Below are 23,509 nucleotides of genomic sequence, written 5' to 3'. Positions count from 1 at the left end.
GCTGCAGATATCCAAGCAGTCAGAGAGCACCAGAAGCCCGCATGGGTAAATGAAGGCAAGAGCAGCCCTCAGCAGAAAGGACAGGAATGCTATAACTGTGGACAGTTAGGGCATTGGGCAAAAGAGTGTAATGCACCCCAGCGATCTCAGAGAGGCCAGCAGACAGGCACTCTGAACCGCAACAAAGCAAAACCCATCCACAATGTAGCAGTACAGTCAGGACCCACCAATGTGGACGAGACGAACTGACGGTGTTCGGGCTCCCCCACTTGGGTCTGTGACACACTATGGGACTCATCAGGGAGGCCCGTAGTCACGGCAAAAGTCAAAGGGAAGCCCATAGAGTTACTGTGGGACACAGGAGGATCCCGCACCACCATTAACTCCACAACCACGGCACACGCAGACACGTGGCCGACCACCTCCACCATCACACTTAGCGGGTTCACCGGACACTCGCAGCAGGGACATATCACAGCACCCGTAGCGATCCAGCTAGGGAACATTTCCACAAGACACCCCGTAGTTTTAGTAAATCTTCCCCGGACAGCAGAGCACATCCTGGGGATAGATTTTATGAACGCTCACAGCTTGTCGTTCGACCCAGTGAACCAGTGTGTCTGGCGAATGGCGAGATCAGACAGAGCCCCAGCCACCCTCACAGTAGGAGACTACGCTAATCGGATTAGCGCAGTGGGAGAGTACTCATTCGACCTGACTACACTCCACACCGACAGACAAATTAAGGCCCTACTAAACAAACACAGGACAGCATTTGCAAGTCACCGTCATGACTGTGGCAGAATGACTGGACAAGTTCATGTTACCGGACAGGACCCCCGACCGCAAAAGCAATACCGATTTCCCCTTGAAGCAGAGGTGGAAATAGAAAAAGTTATAGGCAGCTTGTTGGACCAAGGTGTACTGAGAACGGTAGCCTCCACCAACAATGCCCCTATTTGGCCAGTGAGGAAGCCCGATGGATCATGGCGTCTGACCATCGATTATCGGGAACTCAACAAAGTAACCCCCGCAGTAGCCCCAACGGTAGCTACTAGTCCCGAGACCATGCTCAAACAGGGTCTCAACGCCAAGTACTTCACGGTATTGGACATCAGTAATGGATTCTGGTCAATACCATTGGCAAAAGCGTGCCAATACAAATTCGCATTCACTTTTAAAACTCAGCAGTACACGTGGACATGCCTCCCACAAGGATTCCACAATTCACCCTCCATTTTCCACCGACAGCTGGCAAGTGGATTAGAAAAATTTTCCCGACCCGAATGTCTGGTACAGTATGTAGACGACCTACTACTGCAGACAGACACAAAGGCAGAGCACATTTCGCTTCTGGCCGAACTCCTGGAACTCTTAACTGAAATTGGCTGTAAAGTTAACCCGAAAAAGGCCCAAATATTGGAAAGTAAAGTGATGTATTTGGGAACAGTCATCACGCACGGCAAACGCGAGATCGAATTCAAAAGAATTGATTCGATCGTCAAATTGCCCCTTCCCCAGAATGTTTCAGCCCTCCGGTCGTTTTTAGGACTGGTTGGCTATTGTCGGAACCACATAGACGGATTCGCGACAAAAGCCGCCCCACTTTCAGACCTCCTTAAGAAAGGAGCCCCCTGGGAATGGCTTCCGCAGCATACAGGCGCTGTGGAAGAGTTGAAACGAGCCCTTAGTGCAGCACCCGCGCTGCTAGTCCCCGACCCACTTTCCCCTTTCGCAATAGAGGTAGCTAGCACAGATCTGACCCTCTCGGCCGTGTTGCTTCAGGAACGGCACGAGCAGCTAAGACCAGTGGCTTATGCCTCCCGACTGTTAGACCCAGTAGAACAAGGATTTTCGGCCTGTGAGAGGCACCTCCTTGCTGTCTTCTGGGCAGTGCAGTATTTCTCATACATCACCGGACTCAACCCCATTACTATTCTGACCGAACATACACCCACACAGCTACTACTAGACGGTCGACTGAAGGACGGTTCAGTTAGCCAGATTAGGGCAGCTAGGTGGACCCTACTTTTACAAGGACGGGACATTACTGTAAAACGGACACGCACACACACATACTTAGCAGACAACCTCCAATACCCCGGACAGCCCCATGACTGTGAAATTGTAGCTCCCCTGCATAACACAGGACCCTTTTTAGCCAAAACACCCCCCAGGAAGATAGGGAACCCAAAACAAAGCCCCCAGCCCACAGACACGTGTGGACCCTTGAGGATTTATGTAGACGGTTCCTCCACAGTTTTAAATGGTGAGCGTATCACAGGATGCGGCATCTATGTAGAGGACGCGCAGGGGCGCGCTCTCGAAGAGATAGCTCTTAAGTTACCAGGTCACTTAGGCGCGCAGGCAGCAGAGCTAGCAGCCATAGCGTACATAGTGGACCACCCCGATTCTTTCCCCAGCCCAGCAGACATATATTCAGACAGCTTATATGTCTGCAATAGCCTGACAGATTTTCTGCCCCTGTGGAGGACACGAGGTTTTGTCTCCGCAGACGGAAAACCCCTTCCATCAGCCCCCTTACTCCAGCATATCCTAGAGAAAGCGAAGGACAGGACCTTCGGCATTATAAAAGTTCGAAGCCACCATAGGTCATCACCCCCTGGGAATGTAAAAGCCGACGCGTTGGCTAAGGCAGGTTCCAGGAGAGGACACTTATGGACCCCCCCAGCTAGCGCACCAGCTAGCGCCCCTGTGAGCGCAGTACAAGTCTCACAGACTGATATTAAAGACCTCGTGGCAGCACAGAAACAGGACGGAGACCTCAGGGAGGTTTTCAAGGGAAACTTTGTGCCTGCTTACGAGCACTTTAAACACGCACTGACCACACATGAGGGTGTGATCATTAAGGACCAACTTTATGTGGTCCCACAGCAGGACAGGAATCAGATGATTGCCTTGTTCCATGACGGACACGGGCATCAGGGAATTGATGCAACAACGAGGCACCTCAGGCAACTCTGTTGGTGGCCTAATCTCAGGAATGATGTAACGCACTACATAGAGAATTGCCTGATTTGTGCTCAGAATAACCCGGAGAGGTATTCTAAGAAGGCACAACTTCGGCATACTCGCCCAGTTAACGGCCCTTGGACAAACCTCCAGATCGACTTTATAGGTCCATTGCCCCCTTGTCGGAATGGCTATAAATACGTTCTGGTGGTGATAGATACCTTTACCAAGTGGGTAGAGGCATTTCCCTCACGAACAAATACAGCAAAGACAGCTGCAAAGATCCTGACCCACCACATCTTCACGAGATGGGGTTTACCCCGAAGTATCGATTCGGACCAGGGATCTCACTTTACAGGACGGGTCATGAGGAACGTCCTGACAATATTCGGAATCAAACAGAACTTCCATATTGCGTATCATCCACAGTCCAGCGGGATTGTGGAGCGCATGAATCGGACCCTAAAAACTACCCTTAGGAAAATGGTTCAAGAGAACAATTCCACATGGGATTCAGTGCTCCCATTTGCACTTATGTTCATAAGGAACACTGTCTCCACATCGACAGGATACACACCACACACACTCATGACCGGACGCCCTATGAAAGGTACAGAATTCCTTTTAGGACTGGACATGACAAGCCCCGAAGTGACGGCCCTCACACATGAAAAGGCAGTTAAAGATCTAGTTGAGACTGTGAGGTCTGCACAGCTCGCAGCCGCAGTCCAGCTAGGGAAACGCCGACAGCAACGGACTGCCTGTTTCAATAAGACCGTACACACCACAGAATTCCAGGTTGGGCAACAGGTAATGTTATCTGTTTATAACCCCAGCAGTTTTTTGGCTCCAAAATATTCCGGTCCCTACTCAATTTCGGACAAAATTAGCCCCTCCGTTTACAGAATAAAGTATCCTAATGGAAAGACCGCGTGGTTCCATATAAACCAGTTAAAGGCATATGGAACACAGGCCAACCATGCTCACCATGTCCTGCTGGATGCAGCAGAACACTTCACCCCGCCCACCAGAGACACTTTTCCACCATCCCCCTCACAGACCAGTTCATCCACGGACTCGCCCACGACTCCGCCCACAGACCACTACAGACCACGCCCCGACACGCCCACAAGCTGCCACAGCAGAGACAGTAGGACAGACACTGACTCTGAAGACAGCGACACCACACAGCCATACAGCCCACACTGCACCAACTACGACCCCGACTCCAGTGACCCCATGGAAGTCACCTACCTCAAATATCCAGAACCACCACCCGACCCCGACTACCCCGACAACACACTCGACGCTACACAATGGCACAGGGACAATTCCTACAGACTTGTCCGCAATGACGAGAGTGACCCCCGGTCACACAACTCCAAAATAGCATGCCTGATCCACACAAGGGTGTTGGATCCGGGAGAGCAGGACGACACGGTGTCTGACTCCCGACACGGCAACCCCTTTGTGACCCTGTTCACAGAGGCAGAATCAAAGTGAGGTGTCCAGATGATGTAAGATAGGAATCGTTTAAGGGAAACGATGTCCTTTCTGATGGAACCTGCACGTATGTTTGTCTTCGTTTTATGTTTGTTTGTTTTCAGCAATGTAAATGTTTCAGTTGGAGGATGGACATCTTCTTTTCAGCTGAAAAGATTGTGACCACCTCACATACACGTTAGCTTGTCCGCAGATACTTTTGAGAACTTCGGTTTGATTGGAGATCTTTTCCAAAGTTGTAAGGCCACACGCCAAATAGCTTGTCCGCAGATATCTCTGAGAACTTCAGTGATGTCCTCAGTTGGAGCATCTTGGCTCCATTGTTTTTTAGGTGCCCCTCTATTCGGCGAAATAGAGGCTGCAAGTCATGGTCAACACATTCGTACCCGTTTCTTTCCAGGTTACTCAGGCAGTGGACAAACGGCACTGAGGACCCGCCCTGTCTGAGAACCAACCCTTGGTCAGCCAAGCTCGGGTATGGCACAGCACGCCCTACCCGGGGATTCCATCCAACTCGTACCCGTAGCGGCCCACACGCAACTCATTCGGATGTTTGTTTCCAAGTTTGTTTTCATTTTACGTTAGGTAGCCCTTCGGCCACCATCCCACATGCTATTTACATCCGGGAACATTCGGATGGTAAATCAGCAAAGCCTGCGAGACGGCTCGCAGAAGGAAGGATTGTTAGGTGTATGCTGGTCTTTAAATTCGCTTTTTGAAAAAAAAAATGAGGGGAGTCACAGGGTGTGACTTAGCCAGTCATTTTAAAGGGTCAATTGGGATTTGAAAGACAGATGCACTAACAAGTAAAGGTCTTAAACTGTGTATTGACAGATACTGTGCTTGATCCCAAAGGTTTCAAAGGACGAGACAGAGGTCGAAGCCAGGATTGTCAATACCGGAGGAAGAAGGAAGAGAAAGAGGAAGAACAGCAAAATGATGGAAGCCCACTTATTACTGTTTAATGTCATATGTATATGTGTGGAAACAAGACACGTTTCCCCCACAACCCCCACCGTAAATGTTAGTACAACAAACCCCCAGTGCTCAGCTCTGATCAGCGAGGTTCAGACCTGGTGTACTAAATTCATGACGTGGTACTCCATGTCCTACATAATCGAATCACTGTTGGTGATCGCGATCCTCATCATCCTAGTGCAGACCCTCAGGTTGAGGAAATGGAAGAGGAGAGCCTCTCGTTCCAGCACCTCACCCATCTATAGAGTGCAATCCCCCATCTTCGGATTCCACCAAACCCCTCAACCCCTCACTGATTACAACACTCTGTAAATAAAATTCAGCCATGTATTATATTGTTCCATACTCGACTGCCGAGTTGGGAAGTGTGATGTTATGGTGTGAATGGTTAAGGTTTTAGAGTGATTAAATGTTTAAGTTAAGGTTAAGGTTAATAGTGATAGGTAGAGGTTCCCAGTTGTAGTAATGCATGTCCCTTTGACATAGGGCCAAGTAGAAATGTTAGTTAAAAATTTTTTTCTCTTCTTCCCATAGTTTAGAACAGAGTAGAACAGGAACTGGCAAGAGGTCAGAACACAAGGAGGCAAAGTACATAGGTGATCCTTCACAATAGTATGATTGTGAGGATCACAAGGAGGGAATGTAGCCATGCTGGCCACGCAAAATGGACACTGAGCCAAACTAAAATGGAAGGCTGCTGGGAAACAGACAGTTTAGCCAGAACAGCAGTCTGCAAAGAGCAGTTTGCATTCTGCAGCAGCAGAAACCAGTTTGGGCTCAGGTGAAAAGACCTTAGCTAGGTGCAAATGGCAAAACGCTTTGCATGCTAATGAGGCCATCAGACTTGAACACCCACACAATAGATACATTTGGTTCTGAATGGACACATTCCAATCAAGACCCAGACATCGAGGCACCAGAAACCTCCAAACAAAAGGACATAAGAAACGCCCCCTCCATCACGGAGACCCCCTCGCATTGGGGAATTAATCCAGTATCGATAAGAAATTGATCCAATAGGTAGAGCCCGCCCGAGAAGAGGGAAGGACAACGGAACCCCTATAAAAGATAGGGACCTCGTGTTGTCCGGTCTGTTAAACCCGTGCTCCGGCTCCGACTGACACCTGGCATCCTGACTCCAGCCGTTGAGCACCAGCCGCCGAAACCGTAAGTTCAACGCTCGCTACGCGATCCAAGCCCACTAGACTCCCAAGTACCAGAACGCTTGCTGAAGGCTGCAGACAAAACCAGGACGAAGGCCTCGTTCTCTGACCTTGCCTGTTCCTGTTAGATAAGTATTCTGTTTGCTTATGTTTAGTTGTAGCTTAGTCTCTTAGTGTGTGCATGAGTATTTATTATTAACTGTATAATAAATATTGATCATTTGAACTTTACTAATCGGTGTATCGTCTTTATTACTTTGAACTTGACCTTGGAATACTTGTGACGTTGCCTATACGGCAACTGGCGACTCCAGAGCTAAATAATTACATAGAACAGAGCCTAGCAGTGTTAAGCACACGTCGAACTCGGAGGCGTGTTAATACACTCCAATAAACGCGTTTTACGCCCATAGTAAAACGTGCAACAATACGGACAGTGACCCAGAGCTGGGATCGAACCTGGGACCTCGGCGCCATGAGGCAGCAGTGCTAACGACTGCATCACCGTACCATACCGCCCCAATTTCTGCTCAATTAATTAAAATGGTCCTCTCACCTCATGACCAAATCTCAATTCAAATGGACTGAATTTAGTTGGTTCATTAAGTGCATCTTGAATTGCAAACAGTATAAAATAGAATGGCCACCAGAAGCTAATACACACATCCATTATGGTCAACAAATACTGATTCCCACTTTTTCCTGTCGGAAGGGGTCCCACGCAATCAATTGGGACCTGTGGAATAATATTTATTCGTGTCACAAGCAGGCTTACATTAACACTGCAATGAAGTTACTGTGAAAAGCCCCTAGTCACCACATTCCGGCACCTGTTCGGGTACACGAAGGGAGAATTTATAATGCCCAATTCACCTAACAGCCCGTCTTTTGGGACTTGTGGGAGGAAACCGGAGCACCCGGAGGAAACCCACGCAGACACAGGGAGAACGTGCAGATGCTGCACAGACAGTGACCTGACCCAAGCCGGGAATCGAGGGCGTGTCCCTGGAGCTGTGCTAACCACTGTGCTACCATGCCGCCCATCGATGTCCGTCGAATGCCAGAATGGGCATTGAGGTTACTGTTTTGATTCCCGCTTGACGTTTTCATATCATCTGACATGTGTGATAGGTGCAGCAAAATTCCATGACATCCTGATGTAGTCCAGGCCAATAAGAATGTTTTTGTATTTTTGCTTGCGATTTCCTGACATCTAAATGATCCACTACTGGAACCTCATGCGCTACCTGCAAAACCTCCATTCTGTAACCCACCGGTAATACACTTGATGAACTTCTGCCCATTTATCACCAGCCTGAATATGTAACGGTCTCCACTTCCTCATTGATACATTATTTCGAATGTAATAACACTCCGGTGTAATATCAGATTCTACTTCTATGTATGCTTTCTGACAAAACCGCTTTATCTCTAAATCCTTCTGTTGTAATTCTACCAACTTTCCTGAACTAAAGATATCGGCTTTATCCTCCAGCTGCTATTCTGTTTTATCAACCATCTGGTTTCTGATAACTGAACCACAGCCCCCCCCCCCCCCCCCCCCCCCGTCTTTACTCGACTTCTCCTCCTCCTGTCTCAACCTGTGATTTTGTGATCTTGTTCCAGTCTGCAAACAGCTTCTTCCAACACCTCAGTTCTCTGACTCTCCACAGGCTTTTCACCTACATTCCACACCACTCCCATCTGTGAGCCAGCTGTATAATTGCCCAGGATAAACGTGGAAAAAGCTCTTTTCTCTATTACTCCCAGTACCACTTAGCCACTTTTCACTAGATTATTTGAAAATAATGGAATATTACTCATTTGACCAGTAACCCCGCATAGTACCAGCTTTTCCAGCAATACTCCTTCTGAACTACATCTCTCACTACTAAAGGTTAATTTCCTCCTGTATCCTTTTAGATGATCATTTCCTTACCTACTCCACTTGAGTGAACCTTATCCTCCCAAACAACATTCTTGAAAAGATCTGAAGCTAGTGGAGGCGGCATCGTGTAAAAACACAAGTTCGGGGGCACTAATAACGGCACCTCTTCCACTCTCGCCGGCCCGATACTCCACAAGCCCAGTGGTGGTGGCGGCTCTGAGAATCTGGGGGCAGTGCAGGAAATATAAGAGAGTGGAGGGAGTATCGGTTTGGACCCCGATCTACAATAACCATCGGTTTGTACCGGGTAGGCTGGATGGTGGGTTCCGGAGATGGCAAAGGGCAGGAAGCGGGGCCTTTATAAATCACCTCATCCCATTGGGGGCAGCACGGTAGCATTGTGGATAGCACAATCGCTTCACAGCTCCAGGGTCCCAGGTTCGATTCCCGGCTGGGTCACTGTCTGTGCGGAGTCTGCACATCCTCCCCGTGTGTGCGTGGGTTTCCTCCGGGTGCTCCGGTTTCCTCCCACGGTCCAAAGGTGTGCAGGTTAGGTGAATTGGCCATGCTAAATTGCCCTTAGTGTCCAAAATTGCCCTTAGTGTTGGGTGGGGTTATGGGGGTAGGGTGGAGGTGTTAACCTTGGGTAGGGTGCTCTTTCCAGGGGCCAGTGCAGACTCGATGGGCCGAATGGCCTCCTTCTGCACTGTAAATTCTATGTAAATTCTATGGAACAGGGAATTGAACCCGTGCTGATGACCTTGCTCTGCATCATGAACCAGCCTTCCAGCCAACCACTCCTCCATAGTTGGGCTTTTATTCCAGCAAAGCTGAGAGAGAGATTCTCTCCCTAGATTTACCTAGCCTTACACAGAAACACTAAATTAAATCTACATAAAACCATACCTTATTTCTAATATTTAACAATACTGGTATGTAAAACTACCTTTTCTTGGCTAACATCTTGCCCTGCTGATCATGTCCACACTACAATGACACTGCTGCTGTCCTTTACTGACATAGAGGACATTGTGTGGAACAACTGCCAACGCCCACATAGAACAGGCATCAGCGCAGCCTGTCAGCATAATAAAGAACAAAATCTGTCCTCATGAAGACTTACCACAGATTCTGTGACACAAGTCTCACATGCAAATTGTCCAGGTGTCATGTTCAGAGAGCAATTGGCTTTGCTCTCTTCTGTGGACACACAGACGATATAATGAATTGAGACAGAGCAAGATACCAGAGACCTGCGGATCACCAGGGGAGAAACGTAAGGAAGGAGGGGAGGGGGGGGTGGGGTAATTAGTTACACTTGGATTACCTCTGGTCAATGCAGTGGACGGCTGAGTCATTGATTGACGGAGACTTTGAGGCAGATTATTGGCGTCAGTATCAGTGTGAAGATTCTCTTGGATCAGTGACCTTGACGACCGGCCAATGGTTGGTGCTAACGTGGACATCACTGCGGGCCAAGACAACTTGAACTTTGTAACCTTCAAAGTGAAGTATAAAAACCCACAACACCTGACAGAACCGAACAGAAATCGCTCTCTCGGCGACAGCAAAGGTGTATCGTTAGGCTGAGTATGGTATGTGTGTGTGTGTGTGTGTGTATGTGTGTATGTGTGTGTGTGTGTCTGAGTAAGATTATACTGATGAGGGATTATTGATCTGGGAACGTTTTCTTGGTGAGGTGACCTGCATTAAAATTTGGATTTGTTACAGGATGATCTCTAACATTTATAACAATGGATTGTTTGGGTAAACGAGTCACTTTGCAGCTTGGCGATGAGACACATTCCACAGGAGGAACAGAGAGTTGGGAGTCACAGCTGGAACACACAATATTTGGTTCCGTGTCTCTGAAATGCTCCCAGACCTGCTCCCGAGTGAAGACCCTGTAATTGAGGGATTACGGAGTGGGAAACACCTGCTCGTGCTCCCAGAGACGGGAGAACAGGAGACAGCAATGTCCCATGTCCTGTAGCAGTTAACGGTGAGCATTAATTAACCAGCTCACTGACAATGTTCAGCAGTCCCCGAGGGAGAAGGACAATAAATACAGAGGGGGTTAACCGCCTCGCAGACCCTCCAAGTCACACACCTTCCTGGCTTGGGAATATATCACCGTTCCTTCACTGTCGCTAAATCAGAATCCTGGATCACCCTCCCTATCAGCACCTTTGGTGTACCTACACCACATGGACTGCTGAGGTTCAAGGTTGCAGCTCACCACCACCTTCTCACGGACGGTTTGAGGTTGAGAATAAAGTCTGCAGATAAAGAACGAGGTGGTGAACACAGGGAGTGAGACGGAGCGGGTCACAACGGAATGGGCTGAGTCGCCAGGGTACACGCCAGACTACCCACCAATTAGGTCATGGATGGAGCTCCCAACGCTCAGAGATGCTGTTAACCTGGAGTGAATGCGGTGATCGTGGATTGCCTGGCCTTCTCCTTCAGGAAGGCACTGGAAAAGATGGAGCAACGGTCGGAGGAGCGAGAAGCCACGAAAAAGGAGCTGGAAAAAGCAGCGAGGGTCAAAGTGCCTCATTGGGGGTGGAGTTGGGAAGGTTGATGGTGACCCAGGAACACTCAAGGCAAAGGTAGAGAATCAGGAGGACCAATCGCACAGTCGGAACCTCCGCATTGTGGGCCGACTGGAGGGTATTGAGAGCAGGAACTGTGGGATTCTTTATGAGGCTGTTTTCAGGAGGGACGTCAGAGTGCTCACAAAGACCGCTGAAGATAAGTTCATCAACGAAGCAAACTTTTATTTACACTACTTCAATTAAGCTCGACTGCTTCCTCCGCTAATTATAGTAACCCACACTCTCCTAACACTAGTCTCCACACTTTAACTCTAACTGTACTCTATCCTCTCTCAATCTCTCCTAGTCACTCCAGCCTTACCTCTCCCAGCAGCCTTAGAGTCAGTGCTTTATATCGTACCACATCTAGCTCCATGTAATGTAACATGACATTAACTCTTTGTATACTGAACATTTCTTTTTTTAAATATTTTTATTCTTCTTTTTCACCTTTTCTCCCAAATTTATACCCACCAACAATAAACAATAATCAGTAACAGATATGTCAATGCCCATATCAATAACAACGATCCCATCCTCCCATCAAACCCCAAACATCAGCCCGCATGTTCACACAAACAAATGACAAAAAGGAATTAGGGATCACCCATAGTCGCCATTAACACACACAGCCCCCCTCCCCCCAACCCTCCCACTCACCCCCCCCAACTAATGTTCGATGTTATCCAGTTCTTGAAAGTGCATCACGAATGATGCCCATGTATTGTAGAACCCCTCCATCCTTCCCCTCAGTTCAAACTTAACCTTCTCCAGGGTCAAGTATTCCAGCAGGTCCCCCCGCCACGCCAGGGCACAGGGTGGAGAGGTTGTTCTCCATCCCAGCAGGATCCGCCTCCGGGCGATCAACGAGGCGAAGGCTACGATATCTGCCTCCGCACCCGTTTCCAACCCAGGCTGGTCCGACACCCCAAATATGGCCTCCCGGGGCCCGGGTCCAGTTTCACGTGCAGCACTTTAGAAATTACCCTAAAAACCTCCTTCCAGCAACCCTCTAGCTTTGGACAGGACCAAAACATATGAAAGTGATTAGCCCCCCCCCCCCCCCCCCCCCCCCTCCCCCCCCCCCAACCCCCGCAATGCTCTCGTACATCTTCTACTCATTCAAAGAGCCGGCTCATCCTCGCCCTCATGAGGTGCGCTCTATATACCACCTTCATCTGTATCAGCCCCAACCTTGCGCACGAGGTGGGCATTCAATCTCCGGAGCACCTCACACCAGAACCCCTCCTCCATATCCTCTCCCAACTCTTCCTCCCACTTTGCTTTGATCCCTTCAAGTGGTGCCTTCTCCTTCCTCCAAAATAGTCCCATAAACCACCGACACTACCCCCTTCTCCAGCCCCCTTGTCGTCAGCACCTCCTCCAGGAGGCTCTGTATCCTCCGGGAAGCTCTGTATCTCGACCCCCCCCCCCCCCCTCCTTCCCCCCCGGCCCCCACTCCCGGGCAACCTGCACCCCCAGGTACCTAAAGCGAGTCCCTGCCGTACGGAATGGCAGCCCTCCCACCCCTGCGCACCCCCCCCCCCTCCCCGGCCGAGACACATCAAAATACTCACTCTTGTCTAGACTTAGTTTGTACCCGGAGAAAGACCCAAACACTCGAAGCAGCTCCAATATTCCCCCTATCGACACACTCGGTTCCGACACGTACAACAGCAAGTCATCGGCATATAAGGACACCCTCTGCTCTATCGCCCCCGCCCCCCCCCCCCCCCCCCGCACTATTCCTTTCCATACCCCCTAACGTCTTAATGCGATGGCCAACGGCTCAATCACGAGTGCAAACAGCAGGGGGGACATAGGACATCCCTGCCTCGTCCCACGGTGGAGAGAAAAGTACCTCAAGCTGATGTTGTTTATGCGGACACTCGCCTTCGGCTCCTTATATAATAACTTTACCCAGTTCACAAATCTTGGTCCAATCCCAAACCGCTCCCGAACTGCCATCAAGTACCCCCATTCTGTGGTGATTTTATACCTGTGTAGATGCAATACAATTGAGCAAGCACTAGAGGGAGCACGGGAGAGGTATAAATACACACGAACAGGAAGTCAGGACACACTTCACAGGAACGGGAGCTGGTAGCAAGACAGACTAGCAGCATAGATGTAACTTTAAGTTAAGCACTGAAGAGATAACAAACTCACAATAAAGCATCTACTTCAACTTGAAGACTACGAGCTTGATTAAGACACAAGGAACAACACATGGTACCAGGACTGGCTTCAGAACGCTTACTATAAGATTACACAAGCTGCAGACACAGAAAGACCAAAATGGCAAGGAAAACTCCTACCGGACATTCGACATGGGATTGATTGGAACCCCACCTCAGCTGAACACAACCGGTAATTTAAGTAACAAATTGAATATAATTAAACAAATGTTCGATATATATATATATATACACACATATACATATACACATATATACATATACATATCCATATACATAGCTAATGATTTAAAAGCAGCCTCAGAAGAAATGAAAATAGCACTGCTCAGCGCAGGATATGAAGCTAGAGAAATATATAATGGCTTTAAATACTTGAAAAGTGAAGACAGAACCAAATTAGAAGTAATACACAAAAAATTTGAACAGTACTGTATGCTCAGAGACAAAACTGCACAGGGACTGAGTGATGCAAAACTCAAACAATCACTATCAGAACAGAAAGGGTTCAGTCCAGAAATCACGAGTGCAAAGTCCAGATCGAAAGGAAAAAGTAACTTGAACTTTTTACAAAGAAAAAACGCTGAAATCCACTGCAAAACGGCGTCTGAGCACATTTTACAGTCTCCGGGGAACAAAAGACGAAAATCTGCGTCTACGCATGTGCTGGAAACTGAAGCCGTGCATACGCAGTTAAAATCAGCCGTTATGCATTCTGCGCATGCGCAGGCCGTGCATGCGCAGTTAAAAAAGGTTTTGGTCGCGGATCGTTCTGCACATGCACAAGTCACGCATGCCCAGTTGAAAGGAAAGATCGCACCAGTCGAAGATGGTTCTGCGCATGCGCAGTGGACAAAAGAAAACGCACAGTAAAGGAAGATCGATTTGCGCTTGCGCAATCGATTCCTACGCATGGCATCACGAGCGTCATGATGTCAGAGGACCCGGACCACGCCCACTTAAAAGGGAAATGCCCAAAAATTGACAACAAGAAACTTAAAGCTGTAAAACCCAATTTTCTTACCTCAAAAGACAGAACAACGTCTGAACTTACACCAGGAGTTGAAAATAACTCTCACAACACCCTGGAACAAGCAGTCTGCACCACTCAAAGTGAAGAGAACAATAACTATTCCAAAACAAAAAAAGATGAAAAAAACGATACCAAATCAAAAACAAAAAAAGATGATTTGTTTTTCGAACAATACTACTCAGACATGGCTGAGTTATTCGGATATGCTGATCACAGCATCAGCAACACGGTCGCAAAGCTCAACACGACTCTACTCATGGTAGATGAATCCAATGCCATGGTGCCATGGCAGATCGTCGATACATTGGATGACAGCAATATCCAAGATGAAGACGACGCCACACAGAGAGCACAGAAAGACTCCACAGAGAGAGCGACACAAGCCTCCACAAAGAGAGTGACGCAAGCCTCCACAGACAGCTCATTGAAAAACCCCAAAATGGAGGCAAGCAAACATTCCATAGCGAACACCATGCATGAATAAGACCATGAAGGTCAACCCGCCGTATCTGAGCAACCGCAAGCAGACTATGAAAGTCTACCAAGCTGACATAATCAAGAAGAAGACAAGGTAAATCTACCCACTGCATGCAAAAACAGTGACAAGGTGACCACACTCGACGTACAGGAGGTGCAGGATCACAGCGAGACTGACAGATCTCAGCTCGTTGTACAGAAGCACAGAGGAAGGCTACTCATGAGTCCAGAGAGACCACGTCAATTGAAATAGTGAAGATTTTGACTCCAGAAGAGGAGCACCAAGACCAACAAGAAAATGAAATCGTGAAGATTTTGACTCCAAAAGAGGAGCACCAAGAAAGCAAAGAAGAGTAAGTAAATCCACCACAAATGACTGATGTCACCAACGTCAATGCAACATCAGATCATTCTCACCATTCTCTAGACGAAACGTTCAATGCAACAGATCCCACAAAGGACACTCGCACCAATAACTGTGACAATTACTCAAATTATCCACATGGGACACTCACTGAGCACAACAAGAACAACAAAAACCGCAAGAAACACTGCAGAAACAAGAACAACAGCAACAACAAAAACTACAAGCACAATAACAAAAACTACAAGAAGAACAACAAAAACAACAAGAAACATAACAAAGACAACAACAAGCACAACAAGAACAACGACGAAAACAACAAAAACAGAATCAACAAAAAAGACAGCGAAAACAAGAAAGACAGAAACGACAAAAACAACAACAAGAACGACAACGAAAACAAGACAGAAACGACAGAAACAACAACAATGAAACAACGACCTGTACAAAATGGTACAACTCTGCACATGAAGGACAATGCCACAGCACACTGCAAAATAATGACAAGACTACAAACATGCCATGGGATGACAACGAATCGCACAAACTCGCATCTGCTCCAGAACAAGCAAGCACACCAGCTTTCAAGGCAGATGACACACTAAATCGATACCACAAGCACAGAAAAAAGTCCATGCCAGTCAACATCAGTGGTTCGACCATTCAAACACCTCGGGATGACTTATTGGTTACAAAAAAAAACAAGAATACCGACAACATTCACAACGGAGTTGCAATATCAATATCACCACGTCAACAACAAAAAAGAAAAAAACTCAATGAACAAATTCATCAAGTTTGGACTCATCAATGTTTTTATTAAGATTGGACTCATAAATATCAACTGGCTTTGTAAAATATCCAATATCATCATCACTTGTATAGATACACATATCATAAGTAATCTAACTGTTTTGTACAATTTTCTACCTCCACCATCTCATCTAGCAGCATGGTAGCATGGTGGTTAGCATAAATGCTTCACAGCTCCAGGGTCCCAGGTTCGATTCCCGGCTGGGTCACTGTCTGTGCGGAGTCTGCACGTCCTCCCCATGTCTGCGTGGGTTTCCTCCGGGTGCTCCGGTTTCCTCCCACAGTCCAAAGATGTGCGGGTTAGGTGGATCGGCCATGCTAAATTGCCCGTGGTGTCCTAGGGAGTAAGGTTCAAGGGGGAGGGGGTTGCGGGTATGGGGTGGATGCGTGGGTTTGAGTGGGGTGGTCGTTGCTCGGCACAACATCGGGGGCCGAGGGGCCTGTTCTGTGCTGTACTGTTCTATTACTGATTAGCAAGTTTGCAGATGATACAAAGATTGATGGAGTTGCAGATAGCGAGGAGGACTGTCAGAGAATACAACAAAATATAGATAGATTGGAGAGTTGGGTAGAGAAATGGCAGATAGAGTTCAATCCAGGCAAATGCGAGGTGATGCATTTTGGAAGATCAAATTCAAGTGTGGACTATATGGTCAATGGAAGGGTCCTGGGGAAAAGGTGGCAACGCAGGTTGATAGAGTGGTCAAGAAGGCATATAGCATGCTTGCCTTCATCGGGCGGGGTATTGAGTACAAGAGTCGGCAGGTCATGTTACAGTTGTATAGGACTTTGGTTAGGCCACATTTGGAATACTGTGTGCAGTTCTGGTCGCCACATCACCAGAAGGATGTGGATGCTTTGGAGCGGGTGCAGAGGAGGTTCAGGCCTGGTATGGAGGGTGTTAGCTATGAAGAAAGGTTGAGTAGATTAGGATTGTTTTCATTGGAAAGACGGAGGTTGAGGGGGGACCTGATTGAGGTCTACAAAATTATGAGAGGTATGGACAAGGTGGATAGCAACAAGATTTTTCCAAGAGTGGGGGTGTCAGTTACAAGTGATCACGATTTCAAAGTGAGAGGGGGAAAGTTTAAGGGAGATGTGCGTGGAAAGTTTTTTACGCAGAGGGTGGTGGGTGCCAGGAACGCTTTACCAGCGGAGGTGGTAGAGGCGGGCACAATAGCATCATTTAAGAGGCATCTAGACAGGTATATGAATGGGCGGGGAACAGAGGGAAGTAGACCTTGGAAAATAGGAGACAGGTTTAGATAAAGGATCTGGATCGGCGCAGGCTGGGAGGGCCGAAGGGCCTGTTCCTGTGCTGTAATGTTCTTTGTTCTTTGTTCTATTACCCTCTGCCGCTCCAACCTCTCCTCTTTGTCCACCCTGGCCTTAAACAAAATCACCTCCCCCCTCACCACCGCCTTTAGAGCCTCCCAGACAACTGCCTTCGACACCTCACCCGTAAAGCTGAAACCTACATCTTCCTCAATTACCTTTTCAATTTTGTCACAGAACCCTTGGTCCCCCAAAAGTCTCACATCTAATTTCCACCCCAGCCTCTGCGCGACCCCCTTCTCCAGTACCATATCCACCCAATGCGGAGCATGATCTGACCCTGCAATTGCAGAGTATTCCGACCCCTTTGCCCCAGCCAGCAAAGCCTTTCCCACCATAAAAATGTCGATTCGCGAGTATACCTTATGGACTGCTGAGAAAAACGAGTACTCCCGTTCCCTTGGATGCAGGAACCTCCCTTTGCCACCATTAGCCCCCCCCCCCCCAGATGGGACCAGCGAGCCCGGCCGTGATCTGTCCAACCTTGGCTCCTACACCAAGTTCCAGTCCCCCCCCCCACACAATCAGCTCGTGTGTGTCCAAGTCGGAAATGGCCCCAAACACCTTCTTCGCAAATCCCACATCGTCCCAATTGGGACCATATACACTTAACAGCGCCACTAATCTCCCCTCCAGCACCCCGTCACAATCACATATCTACCACCCTGATCTGCCACCACCTTCTCCATCTGGAAGCGTCCTGTAGACTGAACATTTCTATAATGCCACAGGACAATTTGCTTCCAAATGACTGCCTGAACCACAGTTGATGTACAAGTTTGTAAATACGTGTGTTGGTCCTGACTCGTTATTTAAAATTCACAATGAAATGACAAAGCCCTCATAAAAATATTTTTAAAAAAGGATTGAGAAATAGATTCCTTGTTCCACTCGCTCTTTGACTGGTCATGCAAACCTTATCCCACAATCCTCGCCACAAGAAATGTTCCCAATTGCCTCTGGAATTCTCTGGGTGGTTTCTTGAGCAACGCTCTGAATGATAACGATTGGGAATGACTGTAAACTGAGTGAATGAGTTAATTCCTCAATGTGTTCTCTCTTCATTCCCTCCACCTCCAACCTAACCCAACAGAAAGTCTTGGTGTGCGTTACCCTTCTGCTCCTGGCTGTGGGACATGGAGAATCAGCCTGTCAAAAGGAACGTCAGACAGACTCTAATCGAGGTACCTACTCAACCTTTCCAAACCCTAGACTCCCTCTGGGTGGGGACATGAGCAAAGTCTGGGAATTGACCGCCCAACCTCACCAGCTGAGTGGTCAATGGCTGCAGACCCCAATGATATCATGGTGGAGGCCCGGCCTCTCAAACGATCCCCCCCAAGCCACATGGAGCCTTCCCTCAGGGATTGACTTTCACGTCCTCCCCTCCCGCGAGGCTCTGGGAAGAAATGGGCCAATATTCCGCATTGCCGAACCAGCAAGCTCCTGCTCCAGGGGCCGAAGGCTTGTCCGTTGAATACAAAGGAGATTCCAGCTTCAGTCAAGTACTGAGGGATGGATCCTCCTGGAAAAGGAACTTGGCTCTTCCCAGATCCAGGGAGCCCAGGGATGGACATTAAACTGATCCAGCTGCCCAGGCAATCCTTCCAAAGCACAAAGGTCAAAGTTGCCCCATTATACTTCTTCAGACTTTGATGTGACAGTGACAGACTAATGTCAATCTCTTTCCCCTTTTCTCTCATCACTCTCCTCTCCAAATCCAATTGGAATTCCAGCATCAAAGAAATGTCAATGTCAAGATGGATCATTGTGTGACGTCGGGGATTCCTGGAGAAACTCAGACTGTCAGAATTGTCGCTGCACGGGTGAATGGGTGAAGTGTTGCTCAATGTAAGTTCTGTACCTCGGAAATCTCTGCATGAATGTTTCTTATTAAAGCTGAAAGTGGGTTGGATTTCACAGCCAGACCTGGAGGTCAGTCCTGCCTTGTTGGTGATTGTGGAACCACCTTGTGGGCCGGATGTAGAGACCATACACATGGGGAAATTTCTACAAAAGGAGATAGGTTGTCGATATCAGAGCTGTGCTGTGTTCTGCCAACAGTCACAGACAAAACAAAGACTGGGACACATGACACTGCGCCATTCTGGTGATGTCATGTTGCTGTCGCGACAAGGAATATTCCACATGTTCCGGGTAGAAAATAATCCCGGGAAGGACGGTCTTCTGCTCAGCAGAATGGAGACTCGGAGATGTCACAGTCTACCCCAGATTTGGGGCAGCACGGTAGCATGGTGGTTAGCATAAATGCTTCACAGCTCCAGGGTCCCAGGTTCGATTCCCGGCTGGGTCACTGTCTGTGTGGAGTCTGCACGTCCTCCCCCTGTGTGCGTGGGTTTCCTCCGGGTGCTCCGGTTTCCTCCCACAGTCCAAAGATGTGCGGGTTAGGTGGATTGGCCATGCTAAATTGCCCATAGTGTCCTAATAAAAGTAAGGTTAAGGGGGGGTTGTTGGGTTACGGGTATAGGGTGGATACGTGGGTTTGAGTAGGGTGATCATAGCTCGGCACAACATTGAGGGCCGAAGGGCCTGTTCTGTGCTGTACTGTTCTATGTTCTATGTTCTATTTGCATTAGCAGGAGAGAGGGTGGAGATGGAGGGAGGGTGGAGACGGAGGGAGGGTGGAGACGGAGGGAGGGAGGGTGGAGACGGAGAGAGGGTGGAGACGGAGAGAGGGTCGAGACGGAGAGAGGGTGGAGACGGAGAGAGGGTGGAGACGGAGAGAGGGTGGAGACGGAGAGAGGGTGGAGACGGAGAGAGGGTGGAGACGGAGAGAGGGTGGAGACGGAGGGAGGGTGGAGACGGAGGGAGGGTGGAGACGGAGAGAGGGTGGAGACGGAGAGAGGGTGGAGACGGAGAGGAGGGTGGAGACGGAGGGAGGGTGGAGACGGAGGGAGGGTGGAGATGGAGGGAGGGTGGAGACGGAGAGAGGGTGGAGACGGAGAGAGGGTGGAGACGGAGAGAGGGTGGAGACGGAGGGAGGGTGGAGACGGAGGGAGGGTGGAGACGGAGGGAGGGTGGGGACGGAGGGAGGGTGGGGACGGAGGGAGGGTGGGGACGGAGGGAGGGTGGAGACGGAGGGAGGGTGGAGACGGAGGAAGGGTGGAGACGGAGGGAGGGTGGAGACGGAGGGAGGGTGGAGACGGAGGGAGGGTGGGGACGGAGGGAGGGTGGAGACGGAGGGAGGGTGGAGACGGAGAGAAGGTGGGGACGGAGGGAGAGTGGAGACGGAGGGAGGGTGGAGACGGAGAGAAGGTGTAGACGGAGAGAAGGTGGGGACGGAGAGAAGGTGGGGACGGAGGGAGGGTGGAGACGGAGAGGGGGGTGGAGATCGGAGGGAGGGTGGAGACGGAGGGAGGGTGGGAGACGGAGGGTGGAGACGGAGGGAGGGTGGAGACGGAGGGAGGGTGGAGACGGAGGGAGGGTGGAGACGGAGGGAGGGTGGAGACGGAGAGAAGGTGGAGACGAAGGGAGGGTGGAGACGGAGGGAGGATAGAGACGGAGGGAGAATAGAGACGGAGGGAGGGTGGAGACGGAGAGAGGGTGGAGACGGAGAGAGGGTGGAGACGGAGAGAAGGTGTAGACGGAGAGAAGGTGGGGACGGAGGGAGGGTGGAGACGGAGGGAGGGTGGAGACGGAGGGAGGGTGGAGACGGAGGGAGGGTGGAGACGGAGGGAGGGTGGAGACGGAGGGAGGGTGGAGACGGAGGGAGGGTGGAGACGGAGAGAAGGTGGAGACAAAGGGAGGGTGGAGACGGAGGGAGGATAGAGACGGAGGGAGAATAGAGACGGAGGGAGGGTGGAGACGGAGAGAGGGTGGAGACGGAGAGAGGGTGGAGACGGAGAGAGGGTGGAGACGGAGGGAGGGTGGAGACGGAGGGAGGGTGGAGACGGAGAGAAGGTGGGGACGAAGGGAGGGTGGAGACGGAGGGAGGATAGAGACGGAGGGAGGGTGGAGACGGAGAGAGGGTGGAGGCGGAGAGAGGGTGGAGACGGAGAGAGGGTGGAGACGGAGAGAGGGTGGAGACGGAGAGAGGGTGGAGACGGAGAGAGGGTGGAGACGGAGGGAGGGTGGAGACGGAGAGAGGGTGGAGACGGAGGGAGGGTGGAGACGGAGGGAGGGTGGAGACGGAGAGAAGGTGGGGACGAAGGGAGGGTGGAGACGGAGGGAGGATAGAGACGGAGGGAGGGTGGAGACGGAGAGAGGGTGGAGGCGGAGAGAGGGTGGAGACGGAGAGAGGGTGGAGACGGAGAGAGGGTGGAGACGGAGAGAGGGTGGAGACGGAGAGAGGGTGGAGACGGAGGAGGGTGGAGACGGAGAGAGGGTGGAGACGGAGGGAGGGTGGAGACGGAGAGAGGGTGGAGACGGAGGGAGGGTGGAGACGGAGGGAGGGTGGAGCGGAGAAGGTGGGGACGAAGGGAGGGTGGAGACGGAGGGAGGATAGAGACGGAGGGAGGGTGGAGACGGAGAGAGGGTGGAGGCGGAGAGAGGGTGGAGACGGAGAGAGGGTGGAGACGGAGAGAGGGTGGAGACGGAGAGAGGGTGGAGACGGAGAGAGGGTGGAGACGGAGGGAGGGTGGAGACGGAGGGAGGGTGGAGACGGAGGGAGGGTGGAGACGGAGAGAAGGTGGAGACGGAGAGAAGGTGGGGACGGAGGGAGGGTGGAGACGGAGGGAAGGTGGGGACGGAGGGAGGATAGAGACGGAGGGAGGATAGAGACGGAGGGAGGGTGGAGATGGAGAGAGTGTGGGGATGGAGGGAGGGTGTGGTTGGAGGGAGGGTGTGGATGGAGGGAGGGTGTGGTTGGAGGGAGGGTGTGGATGGAGGGAGGGTGTGGATGGAAGGAGGGTGGAGATGGAGAGAGGGTGGAGACGGAGGGAGGGTGGAGACGGAGGGAGGGTGGAGACGGAGAGAGGGGGTGGAGATGGAGGGAGGGTGGAGATGGAGGGAGGGTGTGGATGGAAGTAGGGTGGAGACGGAGAGAGGGTGGAGACGGAGGGAGGGTGGAGATGGAGGGAGGGTGGAGACGGAGAGAGGGTGGAGACGGAGAGAGGGTGGAGACGGAGGGAGGGTGGAGATGGAGAGAGGGTGGAGATGGAGGGAGGGTGGAGACGGAGGGAGGGTGGAGACGGAGAGAGGGTGGAGACGGAGAGAGGGTGGAGACGGAGGGAGGGTGTGGATGGAAGTAGGGTGGAGACGGAGAGAGGGTGGAGACGGAGGGAGGGTGGAGATGGAGGGAGGGTGGAGACGGAGAGAGGGTGGAGACGGAGAGAGGGTGGAGACGGAGGGAGGGTGGAGATGGAGAGAGGGTGGAGACGGAGAGGGGGTGGAGATGGAGGGAGGGTGGAGATGGAGGGAGGGTGGAGATGGAGGGAGGGTGGAGATGGAGGGAGTGTGGGGATGGAGGGAGGGTGGAGATGGAGGGAGGGTGGAGACGGAGAGAGGGTGGACGGAAGGAGGGTGGAGATGGAGGGAGGGTATGGATGGAGGGAGGGAATATTCTTATGGGGCATCGAGGGTAACATGGAATTTTTCAATATGTGTTCATCAATTCCTCGGGGCGGGTGATGACATTGTCCAGTGTTAACAGTCCAGCAGAAAGTGAACCCTGCTGATGGGATATTTCTGATGTATTATGTCTCTGTGATTTCCAGGAGTTTGGCTCCAACTGATGTTCCAGCAGGGTGTATCCCATTGCTAGACAAGACGACTTGTAGCTACAAGGTCTACAAGTCAGATAATCATGCAGAAGACTGTACCAGTGCTCGGAAATGAGAATATAAATCATTGTTTTTCAATATGAACCAATCAGCGCCTTGGTAGATCCATGGATCGTGGGGGATGAGAAATCCCGGTTTCTCCATTAAAACATCTCGGTTCCAATAAAGATATCTCACAGTGGTCACATTCTCAACTCTCATTGATCATTTCAACAAGAAGTATGAGTGTGTGAGAGAGAGAAAGTGTGCAGGCAACTGAGAGAGAGTGTGAGAGGAGATTGCGGGGAGAGTGTGTGTCCACAAGTGTGTGTGTGTGTGTGTGAGAATGTGTAGTACATGTGGATAGCAGATCCATTTGGAGGGTTGACTGCTGAAAGCCTTCAAGGATAAAGAATGATTCACTGACCAGATGCCAGAACCACACGGAGAGGACAAGGAGAGGGAAAGAT

General features: G+C 50.3%; 1 protein-coding gene across 1 annotated transcript; it reads left to right on the top strand.

Moving 5' to 3' along the window:
• The first annotated feature begins 10,073 nt into the window (after nucleotides 1-10,073).
• Nucleotides 10,074-23,181, top strand: LOC119957352 (beta-microseminoprotein-like). Its single transcript, XM_038785268.1, has 4 exons — nucleotides 10,074-10,100; nucleotides 18,413-18,503; nucleotides 19,056-19,170; nucleotides 22,995-23,181. The coding sequence occupies exons 1-4, from the start codon at nucleotides 10,098-10,100 to the stop codon at nucleotides 23,113-23,115; spliced, it is 330 nt and encodes a 109-aa protein (XP_038641196.1). The 5' UTR covers nucleotides 10,074-10,097; the 3' UTR covers nucleotides 23,116-23,181.
• The last annotated feature ends 328 nt before the right edge of the window (nucleotides 23,182-23,509 follow it).

Source organism: Scyliorhinus canicula, chromosome 26 (genome assembly GCF_902713615.1).
Source record: "Scyliorhinus canicula chromosome 26, sScyCan1.1, whole genome shotgun sequence".
NCBI lineage: Eukaryota > Metazoa > Chordata > Chondrichthyes > Carcharhiniformes > Scyliorhinidae > Scyliorhinus > Scyliorhinus canicula.
Note: the sequence above shows the minus strand (reverse complement) of the source record. Positions and strands in the feature narration are given on the sequence as shown.

Coding starts and splice junctions, on each gene's coding strand:
- LOC119957352 (XM_038785268.1), top strand. Junction 18,504..19,055: donor TCAGACAGACTCTAATCGAG/GTACCTACTCAA, acceptor TTGGAATTCCAG/CATCAAAGAAATGTCAATGT. Junction 19,171..22,994: donor TGGGTGAAGTGTTGCTCAAT/GTAAGTTCTGTA, acceptor TGTGATTTCCAG/GAGTTTGGCTCCAACTGATG.